Source organism: Gopherus flavomarginatus, unplaced genomic scaffold (assembly GCF_025201925.1).
Source record: "Gopherus flavomarginatus isolate rGopFla2 unplaced genomic scaffold, rGopFla2.mat.asm mat_scaffold_687_arrow_ctg1, whole genome shotgun sequence".
In the NCBI taxonomy this organism is placed as follows: Eukaryota; Metazoa; Chordata; order Testudines; family Testudinidae; genus Gopherus; species Gopherus flavomarginatus.
In genome coordinates, this window is record NW_026115143.1 from 25,492 (window position 1) to 50,116 (window position 24,625).

The window sequence follows — 24,625 nt, forward strand, 5'->3', positions numbered from 1 at the left end:
CTGGAGCTGGTGTTGGGGCCCCCAGGAGTTGGGCCCCTGGAGCTATGGTTCGCTCCCCCAGGGGTTTTGCCCCTGGAGCTGGTGTTGGGGCCCCCCGGAGTTGGGCCCCTTGAGCTATTTTCGGGCCCCCAGGGGTTGGGCCCCTGGAGCTGGTGTTGGGGCCCCCAGGGGTTGAGCCCCTGGAGCTGGTGTTGGGGCCCCCAGGGGTTGGGCCCCTGGAGCTATGGTTCGGGCCCCCAGGGGCTGGGCCCCTGGAGGTGGTGTTGGGACCCCCAGGGGTTGGGCCCCTGGAGCTGGTGTTGGGGGCCCCAGGGGTTGGGCCCCTGGAGCTGGCTTAGGGGCCCTCAGGGGTTGGGCCCCTGAAGCTATGGTTCGTGCCCCCAGGGGTTGGGCCCCTGGAGCTGGGTTTGGGGCCCCCAGGGGTTTGGCCCCTGGAGCTATGGTTCCGGCCCCCCAGGGTTTGGGTCCCTGGAGCTGGTATTGGGGCCCCTAGGGGTTGGGCCCCTGGAGCTATGGTTCGGGCTCCCAGGTGTTGGGCCCCTGGAGGTATCGTTCGGGCCCCCAGGGGTTGGGCCCCTGGAGCTAGTGTTGGGGCCCCCAGGGGTTGGGCATCTGGAAATATGGTTCGGGCCCCCAGGGGTTGGGCACCTGGAGCTGGTGTTGGGGCCCCCAGTGGTTGTGCCCCTGGAGCTATGGTTCGGGCCCCCAGGGGTTGGGCCCCCGGAGCTGGTGTTGGGGCCCCCAGGGGTTGGGCCACTGGAGCTATGGTTTGGGCACCCAGGGGTTGGGCCCCTGGAACTGGTGTTGGGGCCCCCAGGAGTTGGGCCCCTGGAGCTGGTGTTGGGGCCCCCAGGGGTTGGGCCCCTAGAGCTATGGTTCGTGCCCCCAGGGGTTGGGCACCTGGAGCTGGTGTTGGGCCCCACAGGGTTTGGGCCCCTAGAGCTATGGTTCGGGCTCCCAGGGGTTGGGCTCCTGGAGCTATGGTTCGGGCCTCCAGGGGTTGGGCCCTTGGAGCTGGTGTTGGGGCCCCCAGGGGTTGGGCACCTGGAACTATGGTTCGGGCCCCAGGGGTTCGGCCCCTGGAGCTGGTGTTGGGGTCCCCAGGGGTTGTGACCCTGGAGCTATGGTTCGGGCCCCCAGGGGTTGGGCCCCCGGAGCTGGTGTTGTGGCCCCCAGAGGTAGGGCCACTAGAGCTATGGTTCGGGCACCCAGGGGTTGGGCCCCTGGAGCTGGTGTTGAGGCCCCCAGGGGTGGGGCCCCTGGAGCTGGTGTTGGGGCCGCCAGGAGTTGGACCTCTGGGGCAATGGTTCGGGCCCCCAGGGGTTTTGCCCCTGGAGCTGGTGTTGGGGCCCCCAGGGGTTGGGCCCCTAGAGCTAGGGTTCGGGCCCCCAGGGGTTGGGCCCCTGGAGCTGGTGTTCGGGCTCCCAGGGGTTGGGCCCCTGGAGCTGGTGTTGGGGTCCCCAGGGGTTGGACCCCTGGAGGTATGGTTCGGGCCCCCAGGGGTTGGGCCCCTGGAGCTGGTGTTGGGGCCCCCATTGTTTCGGCCCCTGGAGCTATGGATCGGGAGCCCAGGGGTTGGGCCCCTTTAGCTGCTGTTGGGGCCCCCAGTTGTTGGGCCCCTGGAGCTATGGTTCGCCCCCGCAGGGGTTGGGCCCCTGGAGCTATGGTTTGGGCCCCCAGGGGTTGGGCCCCTGGAGCTGGTGTTGGGGCCCCCAGGGGTTGGGCCCCTGGAGCTATTGTTCGTTCCCCCAGGGGTAGGGCCCCTTCAGCTGGTGTTGGGGCCCCCAGGAGTTGGACCCCTTGGGCAATTGTTCGGGCGCCCAGGGGTTGGGCCCTTGGAGCTGGTGTTGGGACCCCCAGTTGTTGGGCCCCTGGAGCTATGGTTCGGGCCCGCAGGGGTTGGGACCCCCGAGCTGGTGTTGGGGCCCCCAGGGGTTGAGCCCCTGGAGGTATGGTTCAGGCCCCCAGGGGTTCGGCCCCTGGAGCTGGTTTTGGGGCCCTCTGGGGTTGGGCCCCTGGAGCTATGGTTAAGGCCCCCAGGGTTTGGGCCCCTGGAGCTGGTGTTGGGGCACCCAGGAGTTGGGCCCCTGGAGCTATGGTTCGGGCCCCCAGGGGTTGGGCCCCTGGAGCTATGGTTCGAGCCCCCAGGGGTTGGGCAACTGGAGCTGGTGTTGGGGCCCCCAGTAGTTGAGCCCCTGCATTTCGTGTTGAGGCCCCCAGGGGTTGAGCCCCTGGAGCTATGGTTCGGGCCCCCAGGGGTTGGGCCCCTGGAGCTATGGTTCGGGCCCCCAGGGGTTGGGCCCCTGGAGCTGGTGTTGGGGCCCCCAGGGGTTAGGCCCCTGGAGCTATGGTTCGGGCCCCCAGGGGTTGGGACACTGGAGCTGGTGTTGGGTCCCTCAGGGGTTGGGCCCCTAAAGCTGATGTTGGGGACCCCAGGGGTTGGGCCCCTGGAGCAATGGTTCGGGCACCCAGGGGTTGGACCCCTGGAGCTGGTGTTGGGGCTCCCAGGGGTTGGGCCCCTGGAGCTATGGTTCGGGCCCCCAGGGGTTGGGTCCCTGGAGTTGGTGTTGGGGCCCCCAGGGGTTGGGCCCCTGGAGCTGGTGTTGGGGCCACCAGGGGTTGGGCCTCTGGAGCTATGGTTCGGGCCCCCAGGGGTTGGGGCCCTGGAGCTGGTGTTGGGGCCCCCAGGGGTTGTGCCCCTGGAGCTATGGTTCGGGCCCTGAGGGGTTGGGCCCCCGGAGCTGGTGTTGGGGCCCCCAGGGGTTGGGCCCCTGGAGCTAGGGTTCGGGCCCCCAGGGGTTGGGCCCCTGGAGCTGGTGTTGGGGCCCCCAGGGTTTGGGCCCCAGGAGCTATGGTTCGGGCACCCAGGGGTTGGGCCCCTGGAGCTGGTGTTGGGGCCCCCAGGAGTTGGGCCCCTGGAGCTGGTGTTGAGGCCCCCAGGGGTTGGGCCCCTAGAGCTATGGTTCGCGCCCCCAGGGGTTGGGCACCTGGAGCTGGTGTTGGGGTCCCCAGATGTTGGGCCCCTGGAGCTATGGTTCGGACCCCCAGGGGTTGGGCCCCTGGAGCTGGTGTTGGGGCCCCCAGGGGTTGGGCTCCTGGAGCTATGGTTCTGTCCCCCAGGGGTTGGGCCCCTGGAGCGGGTGTTGGGGCCCCCAGGGTTTGGGCCTCCGGAGCTAGTGTTGGGGCCCCCAGTGGTTGGGCCCCTGGAGCTATGGTTCCGGCCCCCAGGGGTTGGGCCCTGGAGCTATGGTTCGGGCCCCCAGGGGTTGGGCCCCTGGAGCTGGTGTTGGGGTACCCAGCGGTTGGGCCCCTGGAGCTATGGTTCGGGCCCCCTGGGGTTCGGCCCCTGGAGCTGGTGTTGGGGCCCCCAGGGGTTGTGCCCCTGGAGCTATGGTTCGAGCCCCCAGGGTTTGGGCCCCTGGATCTGGTGTTGGGGCCCCCAAAGGGTTGGGCCCCGGGAGCTGGTGTTGGGGTCCCCAGGGGTTGGGCCCCTGGAGCTATGGTTCGGACCCCCAGGGTTTGGTAACCTGGAGCTGGTGTTGGGGCCCCCAGGGGTTGGGCCCCTGGAGCTATGATTCGGGCCCTCAGGGGTTGGGCCCCTAGAGCTGGTGTTGGGGTCCCCAGGGGTTGGGCCCATGGAGCTGGTGTTCGGGCCCCCAGGGGTTGGGCTGCTTTAGCTATGGTTCGGTCCCCCAGGGGTTGGGCCCCTGGAGCTGGTGTTGGGGCCCCCAGGGTTTGGGCCCCTGGAACTGGTGTTGGGGCCCCCAGTGGTTGGGCCCCTGGAGCTATGGTTCGGGCCCCCAGGGGTTGGGCCCCTGGAGCTGGTGTTGGGGCCCCCAGGGGTTGTGCCCCTTGAGCTATGGTTCGGGCCCCCAAGGGTTGGGCCCCTGGAGCTGGTGTTGGGGCCCCCAGGGGTTGGGCCCCTGGAGCTATGGTTCGGGCCCAGTGGGGTTGGGCTCCTGGAGCTGGTGTTGGGGCCCCCAGGGGTTGGGTCCCTGGAGCTATGGTTCGGGCCCCCAGGGGTTGGGCCCCAGGAGCTGGTGTTGGGGCCCCCAGGGTTTAGGCCCCTGGAGCTGGTGTTAGGGCCCCCAGAGGTTGGGCCTCTGGAGATATGGTTCGGGCCCCCTGGGGATGGGCACCTGGAGCTATGGTTCGGGCCCCCAGGGGTTGGGCCCCTGGAGCTGGTGTTGGAGCCCCCAGGAGTTGGGCCCCTGGAGCTATGGTTCTGGCCCCCAGGGGTAGGGCCCCTGGAGCTATGGTAGAGCCCCCAGGGGTTGGGCAACTGGAGCTGGTGTTGGGGCCCCCAGTGGTTGGGCCTCTGCAGTTGGTGTTGGGGCCCCCAGGGGTTAGGCCCCTAAAGCTGGTGTTGGGGACCCCAGGGGTTGGGCCCCTGGAGCTATGGTTCGGGCCCAGTGGGGTTGGGCCCCTGGAGCTGGTGTCGAGGCCCCCAGGGGTTGGGCCCCTGGAGCTATGGTTCTGGCCCCCAGGGGTTGGGCCCCTGGAGCTGGTGTTGGGGCCCCCGGGGTTGGGCCCCTGGAGCTATGGTTCGGGCCCCAGGGGTTGGGCCCCTGGAGCTATGGTTCGGGCCCCCAGGGGTTGGGCCCCTGGAGCTGGTGTTGGGGCCCCCAGGGGTTGGGCCCCTGGAGCTGGTGTTGGGGTCCCCAGGGGTTGGGACCCTGGAGGTATGGTTCGGACCCCCAGGGGTTGGGCCCCTGGAGCTGGTTTTGGGGCCCCCAGGCGTTGGGCCCCAGGAGCTATGGTTCGTGCCCCCAGGGGTTGGGCCCCTGGAGCTGGTGTTGGGGCCCCCATTGGTTCGGCCCCTGGAGCTATGGTTCGGGAGCCCAGGGGTTGGGACCCTTTAGCTGGTGTTGAGGCCCCCAGTTGTTGGGCCCCTGGAGGTATGGTTCGCCCTCGCAGGGGTTGGGCCCCTGGAGCTATGGTTTGGGCCCCCAGGGGTTGGGCCCTTGGAGCTGGTGTTGGGGCCCCCAGGGGTTGGGCCCCTGGAGCTATTGTTCGTTCCCCCAGGGGTTGGGCCCCTTGAGCTGGTGTTGGGGTCCCCAGGAGCTGGACCCCTTGGGCAATGGTTCGGTCCCCCAGGGGTTGGGCCCCTGGAGTTGGTCAGTAGTAATAAGCTCGATAGTATTCATCACCATGCAATTTTGACAGGTTTCCACGCCCCTTTTAGGGCTTTTGTCCCGCCTTCCCACCCCCCGTTTTGGTTGGCGCTGTCGGCCATTTTGAAAAAATGTGTGTGTGTGTTTGACTAGGGGAAGTGTATTTAATATCAGGGTGGATTAAGAGAAAAGTTAAATAATATTGAAGACTAGGTTTATAAAGGGAATTTACTACGGCAAAACCTGTTTGTTAAGCACCGAATAAAAAAGCATTGAATGTATTCAATACCAATGTAGGTTAAGAAAAAAACATTATAAACTAAGTTTAAAAGGATAATTAAGTGAAGCAAAACCTGTTTTGTAAGGACATAAGCAAAAACTATAAGGAAATACTTAAAAAGTAGGTTTAAAAAAATTAACCAAGGCAAAGCCTGTTTGGGGTGCCCTGGGTAAAAAAGGGATTGAAACTTTTGACTGCCAACATAGGTTATAAAAAGCTTTTTAATATTATTAAGTAATATTAAAAACAATACAGCTAGGTTTAAAAGGGGAATTGACTGAAGCAAAACCTGTTAAGTAAGCACATGGCCAAAAACTGTAAAGGGGTCCTAAGAAAAAGGCTTTTAAAAACATTAAAAACTAGGTTTAAAAGAAAATGTACTAAGGCAGTGTAATAAAAGTGAATAAAACGTATTAAAACTAGTCAATACCAATGTAGGTTAAGAAAAAACGAGGTTTAAAAGGAAAATTGACAAAGAGAAAGCCTGTTCTGTAAGCACAGGGTAAAAACTCTATAAAAAAGTGGCTAAGAAAAATACAATAAAGCTCAGGGTAAAATTAAAAAATGTTTACCTTTGCAGTCTTTTTGTAAAACGAGGCAGCTTTTCTGGTTTAACCCTAGTAAATAAAACACATTAAAACTAGTGAATGCCAATGCAGGTTAAGAAAAAACGAGTTTTAAAAGGAAAATTGACCAAGGGAAAGCCTGTTTGGTAAGCCCGGGGTAAAAAAGCATTCAATATCAGTGTAGATTAATTAAAAAGAGCAAAGATAGAGAGCACGCGGCGGAATCAGAATGAGACAGAGAGAGAGAAGCAGGCAGAGTCTGTTTAGTAAGCACAGGGTAAAAAAGCATTCAGAATCAGGGCGGGTTACAAGACAAGAAAAGCGAGGAGAGAGTCCGCTTTGGAAAGAGCAACGATAGAGAGCACAGGGTAGGATTAAAGAGAAAGAGAGAGAATTGTTACCTTTGCCCGTCTTTCTGTAGAATGAGGGAGATTTCCTGCTTCTGACACTCTCCAGCTTGTTATCACCGCTTTTGGATCGGCCCAATCAGAGGTGGTTTTACAACAGCGTCATAGAATTCATTTTCCTGAACCAACCAATCCTAGTGTTTCAAGAGTTTAAGCAAGAGCCAGCCCCCTCCTTTGCCCCTCCCCTTCTCTCTCCCCCCGCCCTTTTAACTGTTTTTTTCTTATCTAAAGAAACAGACCCCTAGCATTTTCCCGCCATGTAGCCCTTTTACAAAGAGTTTTTATAAAAGTTAAAACCATAAGCTTTTACTAATACACCATTTTTAACACATGTTAAAATTACCTTAAGTTTTGCAAAGGAATAAAAAAAACACCCCCTTTGTATGTGTTGTAATAAAAAGTATGCAGAAGCACCCTAGGTTTTTTAGTAACAGGCGGTATATATATTTTTTATTTTGTAAACCATTAAATTAGGAAGACAAAGAAGCAATGCGCCTGTTAGCAAAGCAGCCTCTGTGAGTTAGTGAATTAGAGATAAGAAGGCTGCTTCTTTTTCGTGCTTTTTAACAAACAGAAGTTACAATTACATTAAGTTTTGCAAAAGGATAAGGACTCGAAAAAACAATTTTTTGTATGTGTTGTAATAAAAAATTATACAGAAGCACCCTAGGTTTTTTAGTAACAGGCGGTTTATATATCCCTTATTTTGTAAACCAGTAAATTAAAAAGACAAAGAAGCAAAGCGCCCGTTAGCTAAGCAGTTTTTGTGAGTTAGTGGATTAGAGAAAAGATTGCTTTTTTTACTATTTAACAAATAAAAGTGAAAAGGAAACCTGCAGACCCATAGCCTTTGTTTAGGCACAGGTGTTTTAATAACAGGTAAGTGTGCAAAAACAGTTTAGGGCTATAAAACTAACGTGTTGTAACAAAAAAAGGTTTGTTTTTTTTTAATTTTAGGCTAATGCGAACCATTTTAAAGTAAAAACAGCAGGCTTTTGCAGCAGAGCGGCTGTCAGCAAAAGCAGCCTCTGTAAGTCAGTAAATTAAAAATAAAAAGAACAAAACATAAGAAGGTCTTCTTTTAAAGCAAAAACTAGCCAGATCAGGTATTAAAATCATACTAACTTACTTACTATTAAAACTAAGCTTTTTAACCATTAAAGTTTAAAAGCTAAAGTGTGTAGCCAAAAACCTTCCCGCCTTTTTTAAAAAACCGACTAAGACAACCACCCCCCCCCCCCCTTCCCCCTCCCCCCTCCCCCCTCCTCCCGCCCTTATCTAAACAGCCAGAGCCTTCGGCTTTTTTTTTAACCCTGTAACAAAAGCTATATACCGTTTTAAAATGTGTTTTTAAAGTAATACCTAATTTTTTTAACTTATTAACAATGTAAAATAAGTTTTGTAAAAGTTTAACGTGGTTTATTTTTAAATTAGCACATTTTAAAGTAAAAACAGCAGGCTTTTGCAGCAGAGCGGCTGTCAGCAAAAGCAGCCTCTGTAAGTCAGTAAATTAAAAATAAAAAGAACAAAACATAAGAAGGTTTTCTTTTAAAGCAAAAAATAGCCAGATCAGGTATTAAAAAGCATACTAACTTACTTACTATTAAAACTAAGCTTTTTAACCATTAAAGTTTAAAAGCTAAAGTGTGTAGCCAAAAACCTTCCCGCCTTTTAAAAAAACCGACTAAGACAACCACCCCCCCCCCTTCCCCCTCCCCCCTCCCCCCCCCCCCCCCCCTCCTCCCGCCCTTATCTAAACAGCCAGAGCCTTCGGCTTTTTTTTTAACCCTGTAACAAAAGCTAATTACCGTTTTAAAATGTGTTTTTAAAGTAATACCTAATTTTTTAACTTATTAACAATGTAAAATAAGTTTTGTAAAAGTTTAACGTGGTTTATTTTTAAGTTAGCACATTTTAAAGTAAAAACAGCAGGCTTTTGCAGCAGAGCGGCTGTCAGCAAAAACAGCCTCTGTAAGTCAGTAAATTAAAAATAAAAAGAACAAAACATAAGAAGGTCTTCTTTTAAAGCAAAAAATAGCCAGATCAGGTATTAAAAAGCATACTAACTTACTTACTATTAAAACTAAGCTTTTTAACCATTAAAGTTTAAAAGCTAAAGTGTGTAGCCAAAAACCTTCCCGCCTTTTTTAAAAAACCGACTAAGACAACCACCCCCCCCCCCCCCCTTCCCCCTCCTCCCTCCCCCCCCCCCCCCCCTCCTCCCGCCCTTATCTAAACAGCCAGAGCCTTCGGCTTTTTTTTTAACCCTGTAACAAAAGCTATATTCCGTTTTAAAATGTGTTTTTAAAGTAATACCTAATTTTTTAACTTACTAACAATGTAAAATAAGTTTTGTAAAAGTTTAAGGTGGTTTATTTTTAAATTAGCAGTTTTGTTTTAAAAACCAAGGCCATATAACAAATTTAAAAAATACAGGTTGCAGTTTTTAAAAACTTTTTGGTTACAAAGCTGTAAATAGGTATATTACCATTTACAAAGGCTTTTTATTAACTGTTTAAACACATTTACTATAAAAAACAACATTGTTAGCCATTAAAGCTAAAGTATTTGGCGCCCCCCAAAACTGCACCCGCCTTTTTTCCTAGAAAAGTGCCCTTTACACACCCTGTTTTTTTTAAAGAATTTTGGGTGTGGGGGGCAAAACTTTTTTTTTTAAAAAAGCAGGTTTAAACCTATAAATAGGGGAACAAAAAACTAAACAAGGCTGTTAAAGAAATATTGCTAATACAAGACTTCTACCGTTATGGGAAGCAACAACATGGTAAGAAACCTTACTATAATTTGTATGGGCCGCCAAGATATTATAACAGCGTTATGCTTAGTTAAAAGCCAACATTTTTTCTTTTGAATAGGACGAGAACTTTTTTCTTGACATTCCAGATGCCGCGCTAGAAGCTTTAAATTTTGGTAAGCCAATTAATATGCTACACAAGTATAATTTATTTTTAAGAAAAAAAGGTTTTAAAAAATTTTATTTTTTTAATTTAGAACAAGATGGAAGTCAAAACCACCCAATAGGTTTTCCTGAAATTACAGAGGAAGGTGTGAACTGTTTTTTAAATATGTGGTTTTTTAAAAATTGACGTTGGAAATAGTGTGCATTTTAGGGGTTTGTTTGTTATTGTTAGGAAAAAAAACTTTTAAAGGTTTTACTGTACAAAAGCTGCCGTTGTACAGCCCCAAGGGGGGGAGGGGGGGGGGGGGGTAAACTAAAAGAGCGCTTTATTTTGTACATTATACTTAAACGCGGTTTTTAGCCCCCTTATTGCAAAAACGTTTTTAAAATATATATATTTGGGGGACATGTTTGTTGTTAGTAAAAAAAAAAAAACCCCGTGCTAAAAAACATTTTTATGTGTATCGGCAGACTTATCAAGCGTTATTCCTCAAGAAGAAATGTTGAAGGGAAGAGCGCTTAAAGGGGCCAAGAAATTTCCCTCTGAGGCAGCTGCAGTTGGAAGCAAGGGTATTAAGCACACCGATTTTGAACAGCCCTGCACGTCCAAATCCCTCATTGCCCAAAACCCGCAACCTTTAAAGAGGGGCAAAAAATTTCCCTCTGAGGCAGCTGCAGTCGGAAGCAAGGGTATTAAGCACACCGATTTTGAACAGCCCTGTACGTCTAAATCCCTTATTGAACAAAACCAGCCGGCATTAAAAAAGGCCAAAAAGTCTACCTCTAAAACAGCATCCGTTTTCAGGGCGGGGGGAAAGGGGCTCAGACCCCCCGCTTTTGAACCGCCCAAAGCTACCTCTACAACTTTCAAAAACCATGGTAAGCGAGGCGGAGGCGGTAAAGCCCCTCGTTTTCAACAGACCTATGCCTCCCCGACCCAATCAGCTTTAAAAATAAACAACTCTGTAGAAGGAACCGTGTCTAGGGGTGGGTTCGAGCAGGGTGAAGAAGTTAACCCCCAAGCTTTCGGAACCCGCAAAACCCCTGCTACAAATAACAATCTTCCTGTGGGGCTGGCCGCATCAGTTGCTGCTTGTAACGAGCTGTTTAGTGTTTGTTCATCTTTAAAGCGTTTAATAGATAAAAAGTTTTCAAAGCTAATTCTTGAGGTATTTCAAAAACAAAATTTTCCAGAAGAAAGGGTTGTTTTAGACCAAAAAATAGCAGACACCCGGGCACTAATTGAAAAGGTCGAAAGCGCGTTAAAGGGGGAAGGAAGAGGGTGACTACACATGAAACCTAAAAATGTAAAAAGGGGTTGGAAAAAAAAATGGAAAAAATCTAAAATGTTAAGAAGGCTTTTGGCAAAAAGAATAAAAAAAGCCAAAGCTATTTTAAAAAAACAACCCCCCAACCAAGAAAGGGAAATAGACCCTCCCACCCCTTCTTCTTCTTCTGAAGGTCCAGATTTCCCCGCTCCTGATACACCACCACAGGTGTATTTGGAGCGTGTAAGACACTGGATAAGACCCCGAAGAGAGTTTAACGCATATGAATATTTTCAGGAATTTCGTTTTGCTAATTTGGACAGAGTAACGGGGTTCACAGAAGCCATGGCGGCCATCGACATTGCTATTCAAAATTTGCTAGATGATATTAATAATCAGGTGGGTCCTGAAGATTTTGTACAGCTACGCTTAGATGCCCCGGGGCTAAATCACCCGCTCTTTTCTTTACGGAGGCCTTGGGAAAATTTAAACGCCATAGATTTTTTAAATAACATCGTTAATGTGTTGCAAAGTAATGCAGAGATTGTGGGGTCCGGAACTTTACGCCTGGTTGTTACAATTATTAGAAACAGGCTTGGTGGAGTTGGGTCTGTAAGACCCCTAAAAACTATTACGTACAGTAAAATTATTGAAAAAAAAAGAAAACATTTAATTGATTTAAATAATCAGGGTAACAACTTATGTTTTGCCGGTAGCGTGCTGGGTCTTTTATCAGATAAAAAACTTACAGATGCCCAGTTGTTAGAGGGGGCCAAACACCTTCATCAGGAGTTGGGGTTTTCGGACCAAAAAATGATTAGCTTGACAGACGTGAGCTCTTTCGAAGAGCGCTTGGGGGTAGCTATTACCGTTTTGTATTATGAAAATGGAAATTGGTGTTTTTTTACAACTGGGGGTGTACAGCGTTTCCAAACTGTTTTTGTTTTGTTACATAACAAACATTTTTACGGTATTTTAAATATTAAAGCCTTTATAGGCGCCCCGTATTTGTGCAACTACTGTTACGCTCCCTATAGCCACAAACACCAGCACGCCTGTAAAAACCACTGCCGTACGTGTAATAGCGCCGAGTGCCTCGAAGTGGCCGGTGAAAAAAAAAGATGCCCCAGCTGTAAGCTGTTTTGCAGGTCTGACGACTGTTTAGAAAGGCACAGCGCTTTGGCGACCAGCGGTAAAGTTGATTGTAAAAACAGAATTTTTTGCGATAAATGCGGCTTCTACACGGTTAAAAATCACCAGTGTAGAAGCAAAAAGTGTCCCCAGTGCCATCAAAAAACAGACAACATAGAGGGTCACGAGTGTTATATGCGTAATATTTGGTCTCCAGAAGAGGGAAAGGATTATGTGTTTTATGATTTTGAATGTATGCAGGAAACGGGGGTACACGTGCCAAATTATATTTATGCTTTGCATTTAAATAAAAAAACTAGCTGGGAATTTAAGGGGGAAGAATGCATTAGCGAGTTTGTTTTAACCTTTATAGACAAGCGCTTTAAGGGATACACTTTTATTGCTCATAACGCTAAAGGTTACGATAGTTATTTTATTCTAAGGCAGTTAATTAAAGAAAAAATGGCTGTTAGCACCGTAACGCAAGGGGGAAAACTTATTTGCGTGACGGTGGTAAACTTAGCCATTAAATTTATAGATTCTTTAAATTTTCTCCCCATGAAACTTAGCAAGTTACCCAAAGCTATGGGGTTTGAGGAAGCGAAGGGGTACTTTCCACACTTTTTTAACACCGTTAAAAATCAAAACTATGTGGGACCTATGCCCGAAATAGAGTACTTTGGAGTAGACTACATGATGCCTGAAGAAAAAAAAGAATTTTTAAACTGGTACCAGCACAATCGCCAAAACAGCTTTGATCTTCAAAAAGAACTACGCTATTATTGTCAAAAAGATGTTGAAATTTTGCGAGAGGCTTGCGACCGGTTCAGAAACGAAGTTATAAAAATGACCGAAAAGCAAATTGTTAAAAACCCCGGAAAGGATAATGAGGAAGTGGTTACTAAGTGTATAGATCCCTTTCAGCACCTCACATTGGCCTCGATTTGCATGGCCATGTACCGGTTTAATTTTTTAAAGCCGCAAACCATAGCGCTTTTGCCGTTAGACAATTACCACAAACAGCAGAAGAGATATTCCACGCCGGCCATTCAGTGGTTGATGTACGTAGCCCACACTGAAAATATTTACATTCAACACGCTTTGCAGGGTGGCGAGTTTAAAACTGGGTCCTATTTTTTGGACGGTTACGCCATTATAGCTGGTAAACCCACGGCCTTTGAATTTAACGGGTGTTTTTTTCACGGGTGCCCCATTTGCTATTGCGAAAATGATTACAACCCGTTGCTTAAGGCAACCTACGGACAGCTGTACAACCGAACCATTATTAAGGCTGAATTTTTAAAAAGCCAGGGGTTTGAGGTAAGGACCGTGTGGGAACACGAGTGGCAGGCCATGCTAGCAAACGATAACCGGGTGGAAAATTTTTTACGAGAAAAAAAGCTGCCACAGCCTCTGGTTCCTAGAGACGCCCTTTACGGTGGTAGAACAAACGCCATTTGCCTTTATTACAAACCGCTGCCCGGGGAGCAGGTTCATTACTACGATTTTACCAGCCTCTACCCATTTGTTAACAAAACTAAACAGTACCCGGTGGGACATCCCGTTATTGTGTATGAGGGTTTTGGGGATATCGGCCAGTACTTTGGCATAGCCAAGGTTAAAGTGTACCCTCCAAGAGGTTTGTATTTTCCCGTGTTACCATACAGGGTTGATGGTAAACTAATGTTTCCCCTGTGCGCCCTTTGTGCAGAAACAAAACAAAAGGATCCCTGCGGGCACAGTCAGGAGGAGAGGGCTTTAACAGGGACTTGGTGCACAATAGAGTTGGTGGAGGCTTTAAACAAAGGGTACAAAATCGCTGAAATTTATGAAGTCTGGCATTTTAACCGCTCTTCAGATGCCCTGTTTTCAGACTATATTAAAACACACCTAAGACAAAAACAAGAGGCCTCGGGGTTTCCTCACTGGTGTACGGACAAGCTTAAAAAAGAACAGTACGTTAAAGAGTACCGTGAAAAAGAAGGTGTGTGTCTGCGTCTAAACAAAATTAAGGTAAACCCCGCCAAAAGACAAATTTCAAAGCTGTTTTTAAATTCCTTGTGGGGAAAATTTGGTCAGCGAACAAATTTGACTAACACTAGTATAGTAACGGACCCGGACGAGCTCTTTAAGTACGTTTTTGTACCTTATTACGATGTGTCATCGTGCGAGTTTATCGATGATGATACAGCCGTAGTGTCTTGGAAGTACGCAAAAGAACACTGCACCCATTCCAGCAACACTAACGTGTTTATAGCGTGCTTTACCACCGCTTATGCTCGGTTAGAGCTCTACCGCTTGTTAGATCGTTTACAGCAGCGGTGTCTTTATCATGATACGGATTCTGTAATTTTTGTAAGTAAAGAAGGGGAGTGGAATCCCCCCCTAGGGGATTATTTAGGAGATTTAACTAGCGAAATACCCCCAGATGAACACATTGTGGAGTTTGTGTCCGCGGGACCTAAAACATACGGGTACAAACTGTCCAGCGGTAAAACCTGTATGAAATTAAAAGGAATCACACTTAACTCAGGAAACAGTGAAAAAATTAATTTTGAAAGCTTAAAAGAACTTGTCTGGGATTACCCCGCGGGAGAGGACCCAAAAGAAATCGTAATACAGCAGCCAGGAATCGTAAGGGTAAAAAAACACTGGTTAATAGAAACAAGAACTCTAAAAAAAACCCAAAAAGTCATTTACGACAAAAGAGCCCTCGAGGAGGCTTTTAAAACTTTGCCGTACGGGTATTAATTATTATGAAAAACCACGTTCAGTTTGTTCATCCCTTTTCCTGTTTGCTTTGTGGGCCCTCAAATTCTGGAAAATCATATTTTATAAAACAGTTGTTAGAAAATGGTCATAAACTGTTATCATGTATGCCTGAAAATATTGTGTGGTGTTATAGCTGTTGGCAACCGCTGTATACAGAGTTGCTGCAAAAATTTTCATGTATTACATTTTTGGAAGGTTTACCTAATACTTTTAATGATGAACATTTATTTCCTAGTAATAAAGTGAATATGGTTATTATAGATGATCTAATGGAGTCTGCTTCTGACAGTGGTGAAATTGAAAAAGCCTTTACAAAATACGTACACCACAAAAACTTAAGTATTATGTACATTGTGCAAAATATGTTTTGTCAGGGAAAAAAAAGCCGTACAATTAATTTAAATACTAAATATATGGTTCTTTTTAAAAACCCCCGCGATAAACTACAAGTCACCACTTTGGCCCGGCAAATGTACCCTGGTAAAACACAATTTTTTTTGGAGGCTTTTGAGGACGCTACCAAAGACCCCTACGGGTATCTGCTGGTGGATTTAAATGCTTCAACGCCCGAAAACCTCAGGTTAAGAACAGGTCTTTTCCCCCCAGACTGGCCCTGTGCATACACCTTTAAAAAAACCCATAAAAAATAGTTATTTTTTATTAATCCTCCATTTTAAAAAAAATCACCTCCCGAACAAACATGTCTTACCGTGTGCAAAAAAACCTGGCTCTTTTAAAATTTCTTATCAAAGCCAAGCCGCAACAAAGAAAGGCTATTCTCTGTACGGCGTCTGACGACCTAGTAGCGGCCATCTCAGAAATAGCGCTTAACACTTTAAAAGGAAACATTCCTTTAAAACCTCGACAAATAAGCATCCTTAAAAAAAAACGAAAAATTATTAAAAAGCTAAGCGATAAAAAGCTATCCCTGAAAAGAAAAAAGGTTATTGTAAAACAAACTGGTGGCTTTATTGGCCCTTTGTTAAGCTTTGCACTCCCCCTGCTGTCAAGCCTTTTAATTAACAGATAATGGAATACGCCGAAAAAATGTACCTTGTTCCTAGCCACCAGTTAGAACAAATAAAGCGGGCTTCTAGCGGTGAAGAAAATATCAGAACCACAACCAGTCGCCAGTTGGATTCAGAAATGAAAGACATTCTTCAAAGAACCGGTTTATCCGACTACGAAAAGGCTAAACTCTACGAGGCGGTCCTGCAAAAATACCTGGTATTGGCCAAGCGTGGTGAAATGGAAAAGACTAAAATAAACCTTTTTTTTTCCCCTGAGCAAGAGCAAGAGCAAGAGCAAGAGCAAGAGGAGTTTCAACCTCCTAACGTTCAGGGGGATGTATCGGACTTTGTTATTCAGGAGGTGTTGGAGGGGGTAAATCCTCGCTATAAAAAAAAAGCTGAAATATTGTTAAATAAGCTTAAACAACGTAAAGATGTGTCTTCTTGGGCTGATAATGGCCGTTTTGTGTACCGGGGGAAGGCGATTGAGGGGTCTCACATGCTTGATTTAGTCAGGGGGGTAACCGGCTCTTATTCTTTCGCTAACAAGAGGGCTCCTAAAGGGTGGCATGTTTTTATGAAAGCCTTGGCAGAGCTAAACGTGCCTACGACCGTCGTAGGGCATGTTACCAATAAACAATTTTTAGAGCGTCTAAAAATAGGGCTAAAGCCGGTCAAGGCCACAAGTAACACCGCCTCTTTTAAAAGCGTCCCTGTTAAAAAACGAAAAATTGACTGGTTAACAATGTAAAATAAAAAACGTAAACAAAATTAAAAATTGTGTTTTATTGATGCAGCTCTTTAAACACACGACAAGATAAACACGTTTGAACATGTTGAAACATGCTTAAAACAGGTCTGGGCATGCCGGGTCTTTTTCCTTTTACAAATCGCACCACCAAGCGGTCATTTTCTGCTAAATCATCGGAGTACAATTTTAAAATACAATCAAAAGATAAACCCTTATTACGTTGTTTTAAAAAAAAAATACAATGATAACCGCAGGTTACAGCTAGGGGGTCCTGTAGTTGTCTCTGATGAAACACAACCTTATCACAGTTACGGTTTAAAAAAGTCATAATAGACTTAGGGAAAAAGTTACTGTCTGGGGAAAAACCGTAGGAGTCAAAAAACTCGCCGGGCCCCCGTTTCGGTAAATAAAGGGCCAGCCAATGTTCCCCGGGTAACTTATGGGGGTGGGTGTTAACAATAAGCCCCAAAGGTCTTCCGGACACAAAACTTTTCGGAAGCAAATCGCTAGAAAAAACATCTAAAAAAGAAGGGTCCTTTGATAAAATATCTCGTAGCTGCACGGTGTTCATGATTACATATAGTCAAACAGAACGTTTCTTCTATGATTTACTTCGAGCACGTTATCAAAAACCCCATACACTATCATGTTAACCGTAGAGGGCAAAGCCGTTGCAAACCGAATTTCCGCTCTCAGGTTTCCAGTTTTAATTAAAGAATAATGGTCGGCGCACTCCTGATCCGGGGTCAAATCAAAGGCGTACAGCGTATAGCCCTGGGCAAATTCATCGCGGTTAATTAAGAGCGATCGATCTTTTACATATTTTCCAGTAGCCTGCACGAGCTGCATGTACTCTCTCACGCAGTTTCCATTTTCAAAATCGGGTTGTAGGGGTTTTGCTGGCACCTGTTCGCCATCCACATACAAGGCCACAAAATTAATGTTATAATGTTTAAAGTTAAAAGGGTTTTTAACGTAGCTGCCGCTGAAGGCGTCGTTATCTATAAAACCGATTACTAGCTGCTTGGGTAGCTGCCCCAAAAAAAGGTTTTCCTGGTTACTGACACGACTGCCGGCCGGTATGCTAAACACCTTTATGCTTACCCGGTCTACGGGGTACTTAGCGTTGGCGGTCATTAAAGCTTCAGCGTGCCCCAAACGAACCCCCGGGGTTACTTTTACACGTTTTACAAACAGGGACGCCGAAATAATGTGTACTTTATAATTCTCGTTGGCAGTGCCGCTCATAAGGCAAAAAACATCTTTGCTACGTGTTAGTTTGATTTTTAAATCCACGCCGTTTAGCAGTAGTTTTTCTTGAAAAAACAAATCGCTGTGTAAAGGTCCCAACAAATCCAGTTTCCTGCTGCCGGCCGTTAGTTCGGCCCTGCGTATAAACCCCTCATTGGCCTGGCCGACCAAAAGGGTGCTTTCGTGGCCCCCTGCCGTGTCTTTATAAAATCCGCCTGTCGAAAACTGAGTAGCGAGGGTGTCATGGCTGTAGTTTAAAATTAGCTCTATTAAGGCTCTGTAAGGGTAACAATTGTTGCTCTGGCTAATAAGACGATCGCCTAAAGTAACATCCAGCTGGTTAAAAAGAGTGGCGATGGGGTAGTTTGTTAGGGCCACCCGGGCACCATCATCAATGTCTGATCCGTCTTCTTTTGTCACCTTGCAGCACACGTACAGCAGCGTGTTGTTAAGGTCTAAGTAATGATCCCCATGTCCCGAAATAAAAAATTCAAGAGGGGCATTTACCGTTAAAGCGGCCAAAGGAGGCACCTCTACATAAAAGCTATTTTCAATACTGGTTTGTGTGGGGGCTATTTGAAATAAATCCAGCTCCGATTTGGTGCATTCGTCAGAGCCACAATGAATAAAAGCCATTTTAAAATATATCCCTTTTATCGCTGGTAGCGCGACGCTTCCTCTTCTTAGGACGCCTTTTTGGTATATGGCTAAGACCTCTTCTCACAGCTTTTTTTTTTTTAAAGGGTCTAGGTGGGCCTTTAAAGGGCTGGCGCAACGCTGCTCTTTTTCTTCTCATTACCACTAAACCGGAACCTTCCTGTGCTCCTATTTTGTTTATAACTGCGCTAGATACGTGGTTTACGACGTCTCTGGTTATATTTTTCGCGGCTGTTTTCATGTGGGGTTTAATAATGTCAAAACCTCTTTTTAAAAGTGGCACGGCTTTTCTAAAAAGGCTGCGAAATATTCCTCCTAAACCTGCCCCGTACATAACGGGTAATCCTTGATATCCTGGTAAGCCATAGCCAGCCTGGGCCTTGTAGTAGTTTCTATACAAAAAGGGGTCCCCGTAGTTTTTCATAGTTACCATTCTTCAGCTTTTTTGGGACGCAAATGTAGTTTAACAATTACCTTTCCAAAACTAAATGAAACGTGTTTATTTTGATCCGTCTTTATTTCAATAGTAATGGTTCCGATGTGCTGCTTACTTACGGGGACGTAATGCGGTTTGTCATACGTTATTGTAACAAATTCGTTGTTGCTACCACGGATGGGAACGCAGCGCAACAGCGGCACATAGTAGTCCCCCACTAACTGATGTTCCACTATGTCGGTGTACACGTATAAAGAGTTAAAACCCCCCGTAATGTCTGCGGGGTACGGTGCAATCCTACACGGATGATTTGAAAGCATTCCCAGTATTGTTGCCAATTTACCACCTGTGGAAAAAAAGTACTTTCCATCGTTTGGTTTTAGCTGAACCCTTCTAGTCACAGGGTTGTAAATAACGTAGGCATTTGGTTTTTCGGCATCTTTGTCTATATTCTTGTTGATGACTTCTATTAAATGGTGAATGCTCGAATAATAGCCGGCATCCATGTAGTAGGTTCGAATTTTTTTTTCCGATGCTAACGTAAATGCTGTATCGAAAAGAAGCGTGTTCCAAGAGTGACAATAATGAATTTCCGATAAAGCGACATCCCACCGCCCTATTAAATTTAAAGGCTTGGCTAGTTGTATTGTAAAATTGGAACTAGTATTTTGAGGAAAAGCCCCCGCTGAGGCGTTGCTTGGTAATGTCATATAAAAACTTTGTTCAGTCATTTTTTTATTAAAGGTCCTGCACTTGAGACGCTTTAACCCAACTATTAAATTTTTTAGGCCAACCTTTCCATTTTACAAAGAAATATTTGTTTCTTCCCCGACCTTTTTTTTTTAAAATTTTTTCTACCTTGTAAACTCGGTCCTGGTTAGGGTTTACTTTTTGTAATTCTTCAGGATAAAAAGACCCCACAACTTCCTCCCCTTCATAATCTTGTAATGCATACACCGGTCTTTGTCCTCTTAATAAAACCCCTGACACGATAAATATTTCATCGGTAAAGGTTTGCTGATAGCCCTTTTCAAAAGTGCCCTTCGTTTTAGATACTCTTACGTGATCCCCTTTTTTAAAAACCACACGTTGCCTCTTTATTTTAAAACTACCCCCGTAGACGGTTTTCCACACGCTTAGCGCATTAGCTTCTGTCACGTCAATTGGGCGCCCTCTAATAGTTCTGTGATAACTTCTGTTGTAACCGTCTATGAAGGCCTGCAGCACATCAATGTAGCGAAAGGTGTTACGGGCGGTAAAATACCTCCACATTTTTGATTTTAAAGTTCTGTTAAACCTCTCCACAATTCCCGCTTTAACTTCGTTATTGGTAACAAAATGGTGTACTCCATATTGCTTAAACAAATTTTTTAAAGCTTTGTTTAAAAACTCTTTTCCTCGGTCTGTTTGTAATTTTTGAGGCACGCGCCCCTTTGAAAAAATAGCTTTAAACGCCTCTGCCACCTCTTTTCCTGTTTTATTTTTTAGGGTTACCGCCCAGGCGTATTTAGACAAAATATCTATCACTGTTAAAATATATTTACGGTTGTCATTGTCTTTAGAATAGGCGGCCATATCAACCAAATCTGCCTGCCATTGTGTATCCACATTAGACACCACTGTTTTATTTCTTTTAAATTTAAGCCTTGCAGGTTTATGTAAAGCGTAAGCATCTTGATCCGCAAGCCAAGCGGAAACCTGCTTTTTGCTTAAGCTTTTACGGTGTCTTTTAGCGGCCTGAAATAAGGGTGTTATGCCCCCAAAACTACCAACTTTTTCGGGTGAGTAATAAATTTTTTTTAGCAGCTTTGCCATGCTTACCCCGTCTTGCTTTAAAACACTGTATACACAAAAGTTTGTTTCTGCTTTTGTTTTTATTTAACACAACAACGTTTATACACATTTAACTTTTAAAGCGGCAGTAAAGTAATACGATACAATTACATACATTTTTAACGGTTAAGCAAAATAATATAAAAACTGTGATACAGTTTCTTTTAACAATGCATTTTTAATTAATATATATTTTTTAAGCCTCTGGGGTCACAACCTTGCATGTAAAAAGTTTTATAATCCATTTGGCGAACTCTGCTACACACCGCTCGGCCAATATAGGGGGCCACCTCTTTTGACAGATCTACCAGCAAGGCCACCGGGTCAGATGATTTTCCAACCTCCCTAATCATTTTAACAACTTTGGTTATAGTTTCAGTGGTTATGTTAAGCTTTTTTAGTTTGTAGCCTTCAGCTATAATTACATTTACCAGCTGGGCCGCGTTCAGTTTAGAAGAAATACGTCTAAGCTGGTAAAATACTTCTGAGCGATCCCAAAAAATACAAGGGTGACTAAAAGGGTTGGACTTATTTACAGCGCAGGCTGCACAGTTTTCCAAAAGTTGTTTTTTCAAACAGTGGTAAAAGGCTTTTACTACAACAGCTCTAACAATATCAACCATAACTGGATCCTCTTTTTCTTCACCGCTTTTCTGGTCACTCTCTTCACTTTTTACAGACTTTTTTTTAACATCTTGCTTCACACAAAAACAACAGGTACATATTACGGCTGTTCTACTTAGAGACCGCCTCTTTTCATCCTCTGAAGATGTCTGTTAAAAACATTGTAAAAACATATTTTAAGTTTTTTGATGCAAAAATTTTAAAATAAAAAAGCCTAGAGTTTATTTGTGCTACCTCGGTCGTACCCTCGTCTGATTCTGAATTATCATCATCCTCGACTGTCGCACCGTTGAACCCCATATCATCTTCCTGTTATTAAACACAAAACATATAGTTTTATTTTACCACTCTTACATATGTTTATATTTATATATTTTTTAAATTATTTAAGTAATTTTTACCTTGTAGTGTTCTTTGGGTTTTACTATTGACACCCCGTTTGTGTCCTTTGTTTCTGAATCACCTTCGTCAATCATAGTTTCAGCAGCCTATTATTAAACCAACCGTATATTAACGCTTAATTAGTGTCATGCACATATATATATATATATATATATATATATATATTTCAAATAAATTAAGCTGTCTTTACCTCCTCGGGTGTTTCTGTCTCTGCAACTGTTGGCAGTTTGTTACACACCAAAGCAGTAATCTTGTACGGCCCAGGCTTGGTTATCTGTTAAAAATCAAAAGTCATTTTTTAAAAGTGTAAATACAATAATTTTTTATTTTTTTTTACAACTAATAAAGCTTATACCGTAACAATATCGCCATCTTTCCACAACTCGGGGTCCATAGGTTGGTTTTCAACATCGCTATCCTGCGGCTGTTCCTCGGTTGCCATGTCCTCATATATAGGCTCTTCTTCCATTCTCCCCTATAAAAAGAAAAAGATTTAACCCTTTATTTTTATAAAACATTTTGTAATTTGTTACAAAAAAAAAGATTTACTTCTGCCTTTAATTCTGTTTTTTCCAAATCTGACAACAAATTTTTTCGCACTTGATTTTTTACAAACGGCTGTGGCTCCTCTTTTTTCAGTTCTCTTTCAGAATAAAACACAGGGCTCGACAACAAGCCTTTCTCGTTGGCAAAACAACTGTAAAGGAGCCTTCTTTTCTGAACACGGTCTGGCGCACCCAGGGGCAATTCCGGCTTCTTGGCTTCTGTAGGTGTTTTGTACAGGGACATGCCTTTGTGTTTAGTTAGTTTCTCTGTGTTGAAAAACCCGCTCGCAAAACCACGTGTTTTTATACACAAAAACACATGCTGATTGGTAGACAATAACCGGTTTTTAAAAGGCTCTTGCTTAAACTCTTGAAACACTAGGATTGGTTGGTTCAGGAAAATGAATTCTATGACGCTGTTGTAAAACCACCTCTGATTGGGCCGATCCAAAAGCGGTGATAACAAGCTGGAGAGTGTCAGAAGCAGGAAATCTCCCTCATTCTACAGAAAGACGGGCAAAGGTAACAATTCTCTCTCTTTCTCTTTAATCCTACCCTGTGCTCTCTATCGTTGCTCTTTCCAAAGCGGACTCTCTCCTCGCTTTTCTTGTCTTGTAACCCGCCCTGATTCTGAATGCTTTTTTACCCTGTGCTTACTAAACAGACTCTGCCTGCTTCTCTCTCTCTGTCTCATTCTGATTCCGCCGCGTGCTCTCTATCTTTGCTCTTTTTAATTAATCTACACTGATATTGAATGCTTTTTTACCCCGGGCTTACCAAACAGGCTTTCCCTTGGTCAATTTTCCTTTTAAAACTCGTTTTTTCTTAACCTGCATTGGCATTCACTAGTTTTAATGTGTTTTATTTACTAGGGTTAAACCAGAAAAGCTGCCTCGTTTTACAAAAAGACTGCAAAGGTAAACATTTTTTAATTTTACCCTGAGCTTTATTGTATTTTTCTTAGCCACTTTTTTATAGAGTTTTTACCCTGTGCTTACAGAACAGGCTTTCTCTTTGTCAATTTTCCTTTTAAACCTCGTTTTTTCTTAACCTACATTGGTATTGACTAGTTTTAATACGTTTTATTCACTTTTATTACACTGCCTTAGTACATTTTCTTTTAAACCTAGTTTTTAATGTTTTTAAAAGCCTTTTTCTTAGGACCCCTTTACAGTTTTTGGCCATGTGCTTACTTAACAGGTTTTGCTTCAGTCAATTCCCCTTTTAAACCTAGCTGTATTGTTTTTAATATTACTTAATAATATTAAAAAGCTTTTTATAACCTATGTTGGCAGTCAAAAGTTTCAATCCCTTTTTTACCCAGGGCACCCCAAACAGGCTTTGCCTTGGTTAATTTTTTTAAACCTACTTTTTAAGTATTTCCTTATAGTTTTTGCTTATGTCCTTACAAAACAGGTTTTGCTTCACTTAATTATCCTTTTAAACTTAGTTTATAATGTTTTTTTCTTAACCTACATTGGTATTGAATACATTCAATGCTTTTTTATTCGGTGCTTAACAAACAGGTTTTGCCGTAGTAAATTCCCTTTATAAACCTAGTCTTCAATATTATTTAACTTTTCTCTTAATCCACCCTGATATTAAATACACTTCCCCTAGTCAAACACACACACACATTTTTTCAAAATGGCCGACAGCGCCAACCAAAACGGGGGGTGGGAAGGCGGGACAAAAGCCCTAAAAGGGGCGTGGAAACCTGTCAAAATTGCATGGTGATGAATACTATCGAGCTTATTACTACTGCTGGGGTTTGGGCCCCCGGGAGTTAGGCCCCTGGAGCTATGGTTCGGGCGCTCAGGGGTTGGCCCCTGGAGCTGGTGTGGGGGCCCCCAGGGGTTAGGCCCCTGAAAGTATTGTTCGGGCGCTCAGGGGTTGGGCCCCTGGAGCTGGGGTTTGGGCCCCCGGGAGTTAGGCCCCTGGAGCTATGGTTCGGGCGCTCAGGGGTTGGCCCCTGGAGCTGGTGTGGGGGCCCCCAGGGGTTAGGCCCCTGAAAGTATTGTTCGGGCGCTCAGGGGTTGGGCCCCTGGAGCTGGTGTTGGGGCCCCAGGGGTTAGGCCATTTGAGCTATGTTTCAGGCGCTCAGGGGTTGGACCCCTGGAGCTATGGTTCGAGCCCCCAGGGGTTGGGCAACTGGAGCTGGTGTTGGGGCCCAAAGTAGTTGGGCCCCTGCAGTTCGTGTTGAGGCCCCCATGGGTTGAGCCCCTGGAGCTATGGTTCGGGCCCCCAGGGGTTGGGCCCCTGGAGCTATGGTTCGGGCCCCCAGGGGTTGGGCCACTGGAGCTGGTGTTGGGTCCCTCAGGGGTTGGGCCCCTAAAGCTGATGTTGGGAACCCCAGGGGTTGGGCCCCTGGAGCAATGGTTCGGGCCCCGAGGGGTTGGGCCCCTGGAGCTATGGTTCGGGCACCCAGGGGTTGGACCCCTGGAGCTGGTGTTGGGGCCCCCAGGGGTTGGGCCCCTGGAGCTATGGTTCGGGCCCCCAGGGGTTGGGTCCCTGGAGTTGGTGTTGGGGCCCCCAGGGGTTGGGCCCCTGGAGCTGGTGTTGGGGCCACCAGGGGTTGGGCCTCTGGAGCTATGGTTCGGGCCCCCAGGGGTTGGGCCCCTGGAGCTGGTGTTGGGGCCTCCAGGGGTTGGGCCTCTGGAG

General features: G+C 46.2%; 1 protein-coding gene and 2 long non-coding RNA genes across 14 annotated transcripts; 1 reads left to right on the forward strand and 2 right to left on the reverse strand.

Moving 5' to 3' along the window:
* Positions 1-5,572: 5,572 nt before the first annotated feature.
* Positions 5,573-8,457, reverse strand: LOC127042615 (uncharacterized). 4 transcript variants are annotated; one of them, XR_007771987.1, is made up of 3 exons: positions 8,443-8,457; positions 6,362-6,486; positions 5,573-6,011 (listed from the first exon to the last, which is right to left on the reverse strand). It is a non-coding gene; the product is annotated as an uncharacterized LOC127042615 (long non-coding RNA). The 4 variants fall into 4 exon arrangements; XR_007771986.1 differs by lacking the exon at positions 8,443-8,457 and adding an exon at positions 7,969-7,983; XR_007771988.1 differs by lacking the exon at positions 8,443-8,457 and adding an exon at positions 7,501-7,515.
* Positions 8,458-9,076: 619 nt separating this feature from the next.
* LOC127042616 (uncharacterized) lies at positions 9,077-23,275 on the forward strand. 9 transcript variants are annotated; one of them, XR_007771990.1, is made up of 6 exons: positions 9,077-9,149; positions 9,241-9,295; positions 9,377-9,430; positions 9,756-9,854; positions 22,347-22,486; positions 22,837-23,275. XR_007771990.1 is itself a non-coding variant. In XM_050935932.1 (5 exons), the coding sequence occupies exons 1-5, from the start codon at positions 9,132-9,134 to the stop codon at positions 15,528-15,530; spliced, it is 267 nt and encodes an 88-aa protein (XP_050791889.1). In that variant the 5' UTR covers positions 9,077-9,131; the 3' UTR covers positions 15,531-15,754. The 9 variants fall into 9 exon arrangements, 4 of the variants coding, with proteins under 4 accessions (XP_050791889.1, XP_050791890.1, XP_050791887.1 ...); XR_007771991.1 differs by lacking the exon at positions 9,756-9,854; XM_050935932.1 differs by lacking the exons at positions 22,347-22,486; positions 22,837-23,275 and adding an exon at positions 15,520-15,754 and having other exon boundaries at positions 9,756-9,884.
* Positions 21,421-21,810, reverse strand: LOC127042617 (uncharacterized). The gene is made up of 3 exons (XR_007771995.1): positions 21,775-21,810; positions 21,610-21,693; positions 21,421-21,505 (listed from the first exon to the last, which is right to left on the reverse strand). It is a non-coding gene; the product is annotated as an uncharacterized LOC127042617 (long non-coding RNA).
* Positions 23,276-24,625: the final 1,350 nt, after the last annotated feature.

Bases quoted from the DNA above. Each gene is read 5' to 3' on its own strand.
- LOC127042616 (XM_050935930.1), top strand. The intron at 9,296-9,376 runs GTAAGCCAATTA...TTTTTAATTTAG, and splicing joins GCTAGAAGCTTTAAATTTTG to AACAAGATGGAAGTCAAAAC. The intron at 9,431-9,755 runs GTGTGAACTGTT...GTGTATCGGCAG, and splicing joins TCCTGAAATTACAGAGGAAG to ACTTATCAAGCGTTATTCCT.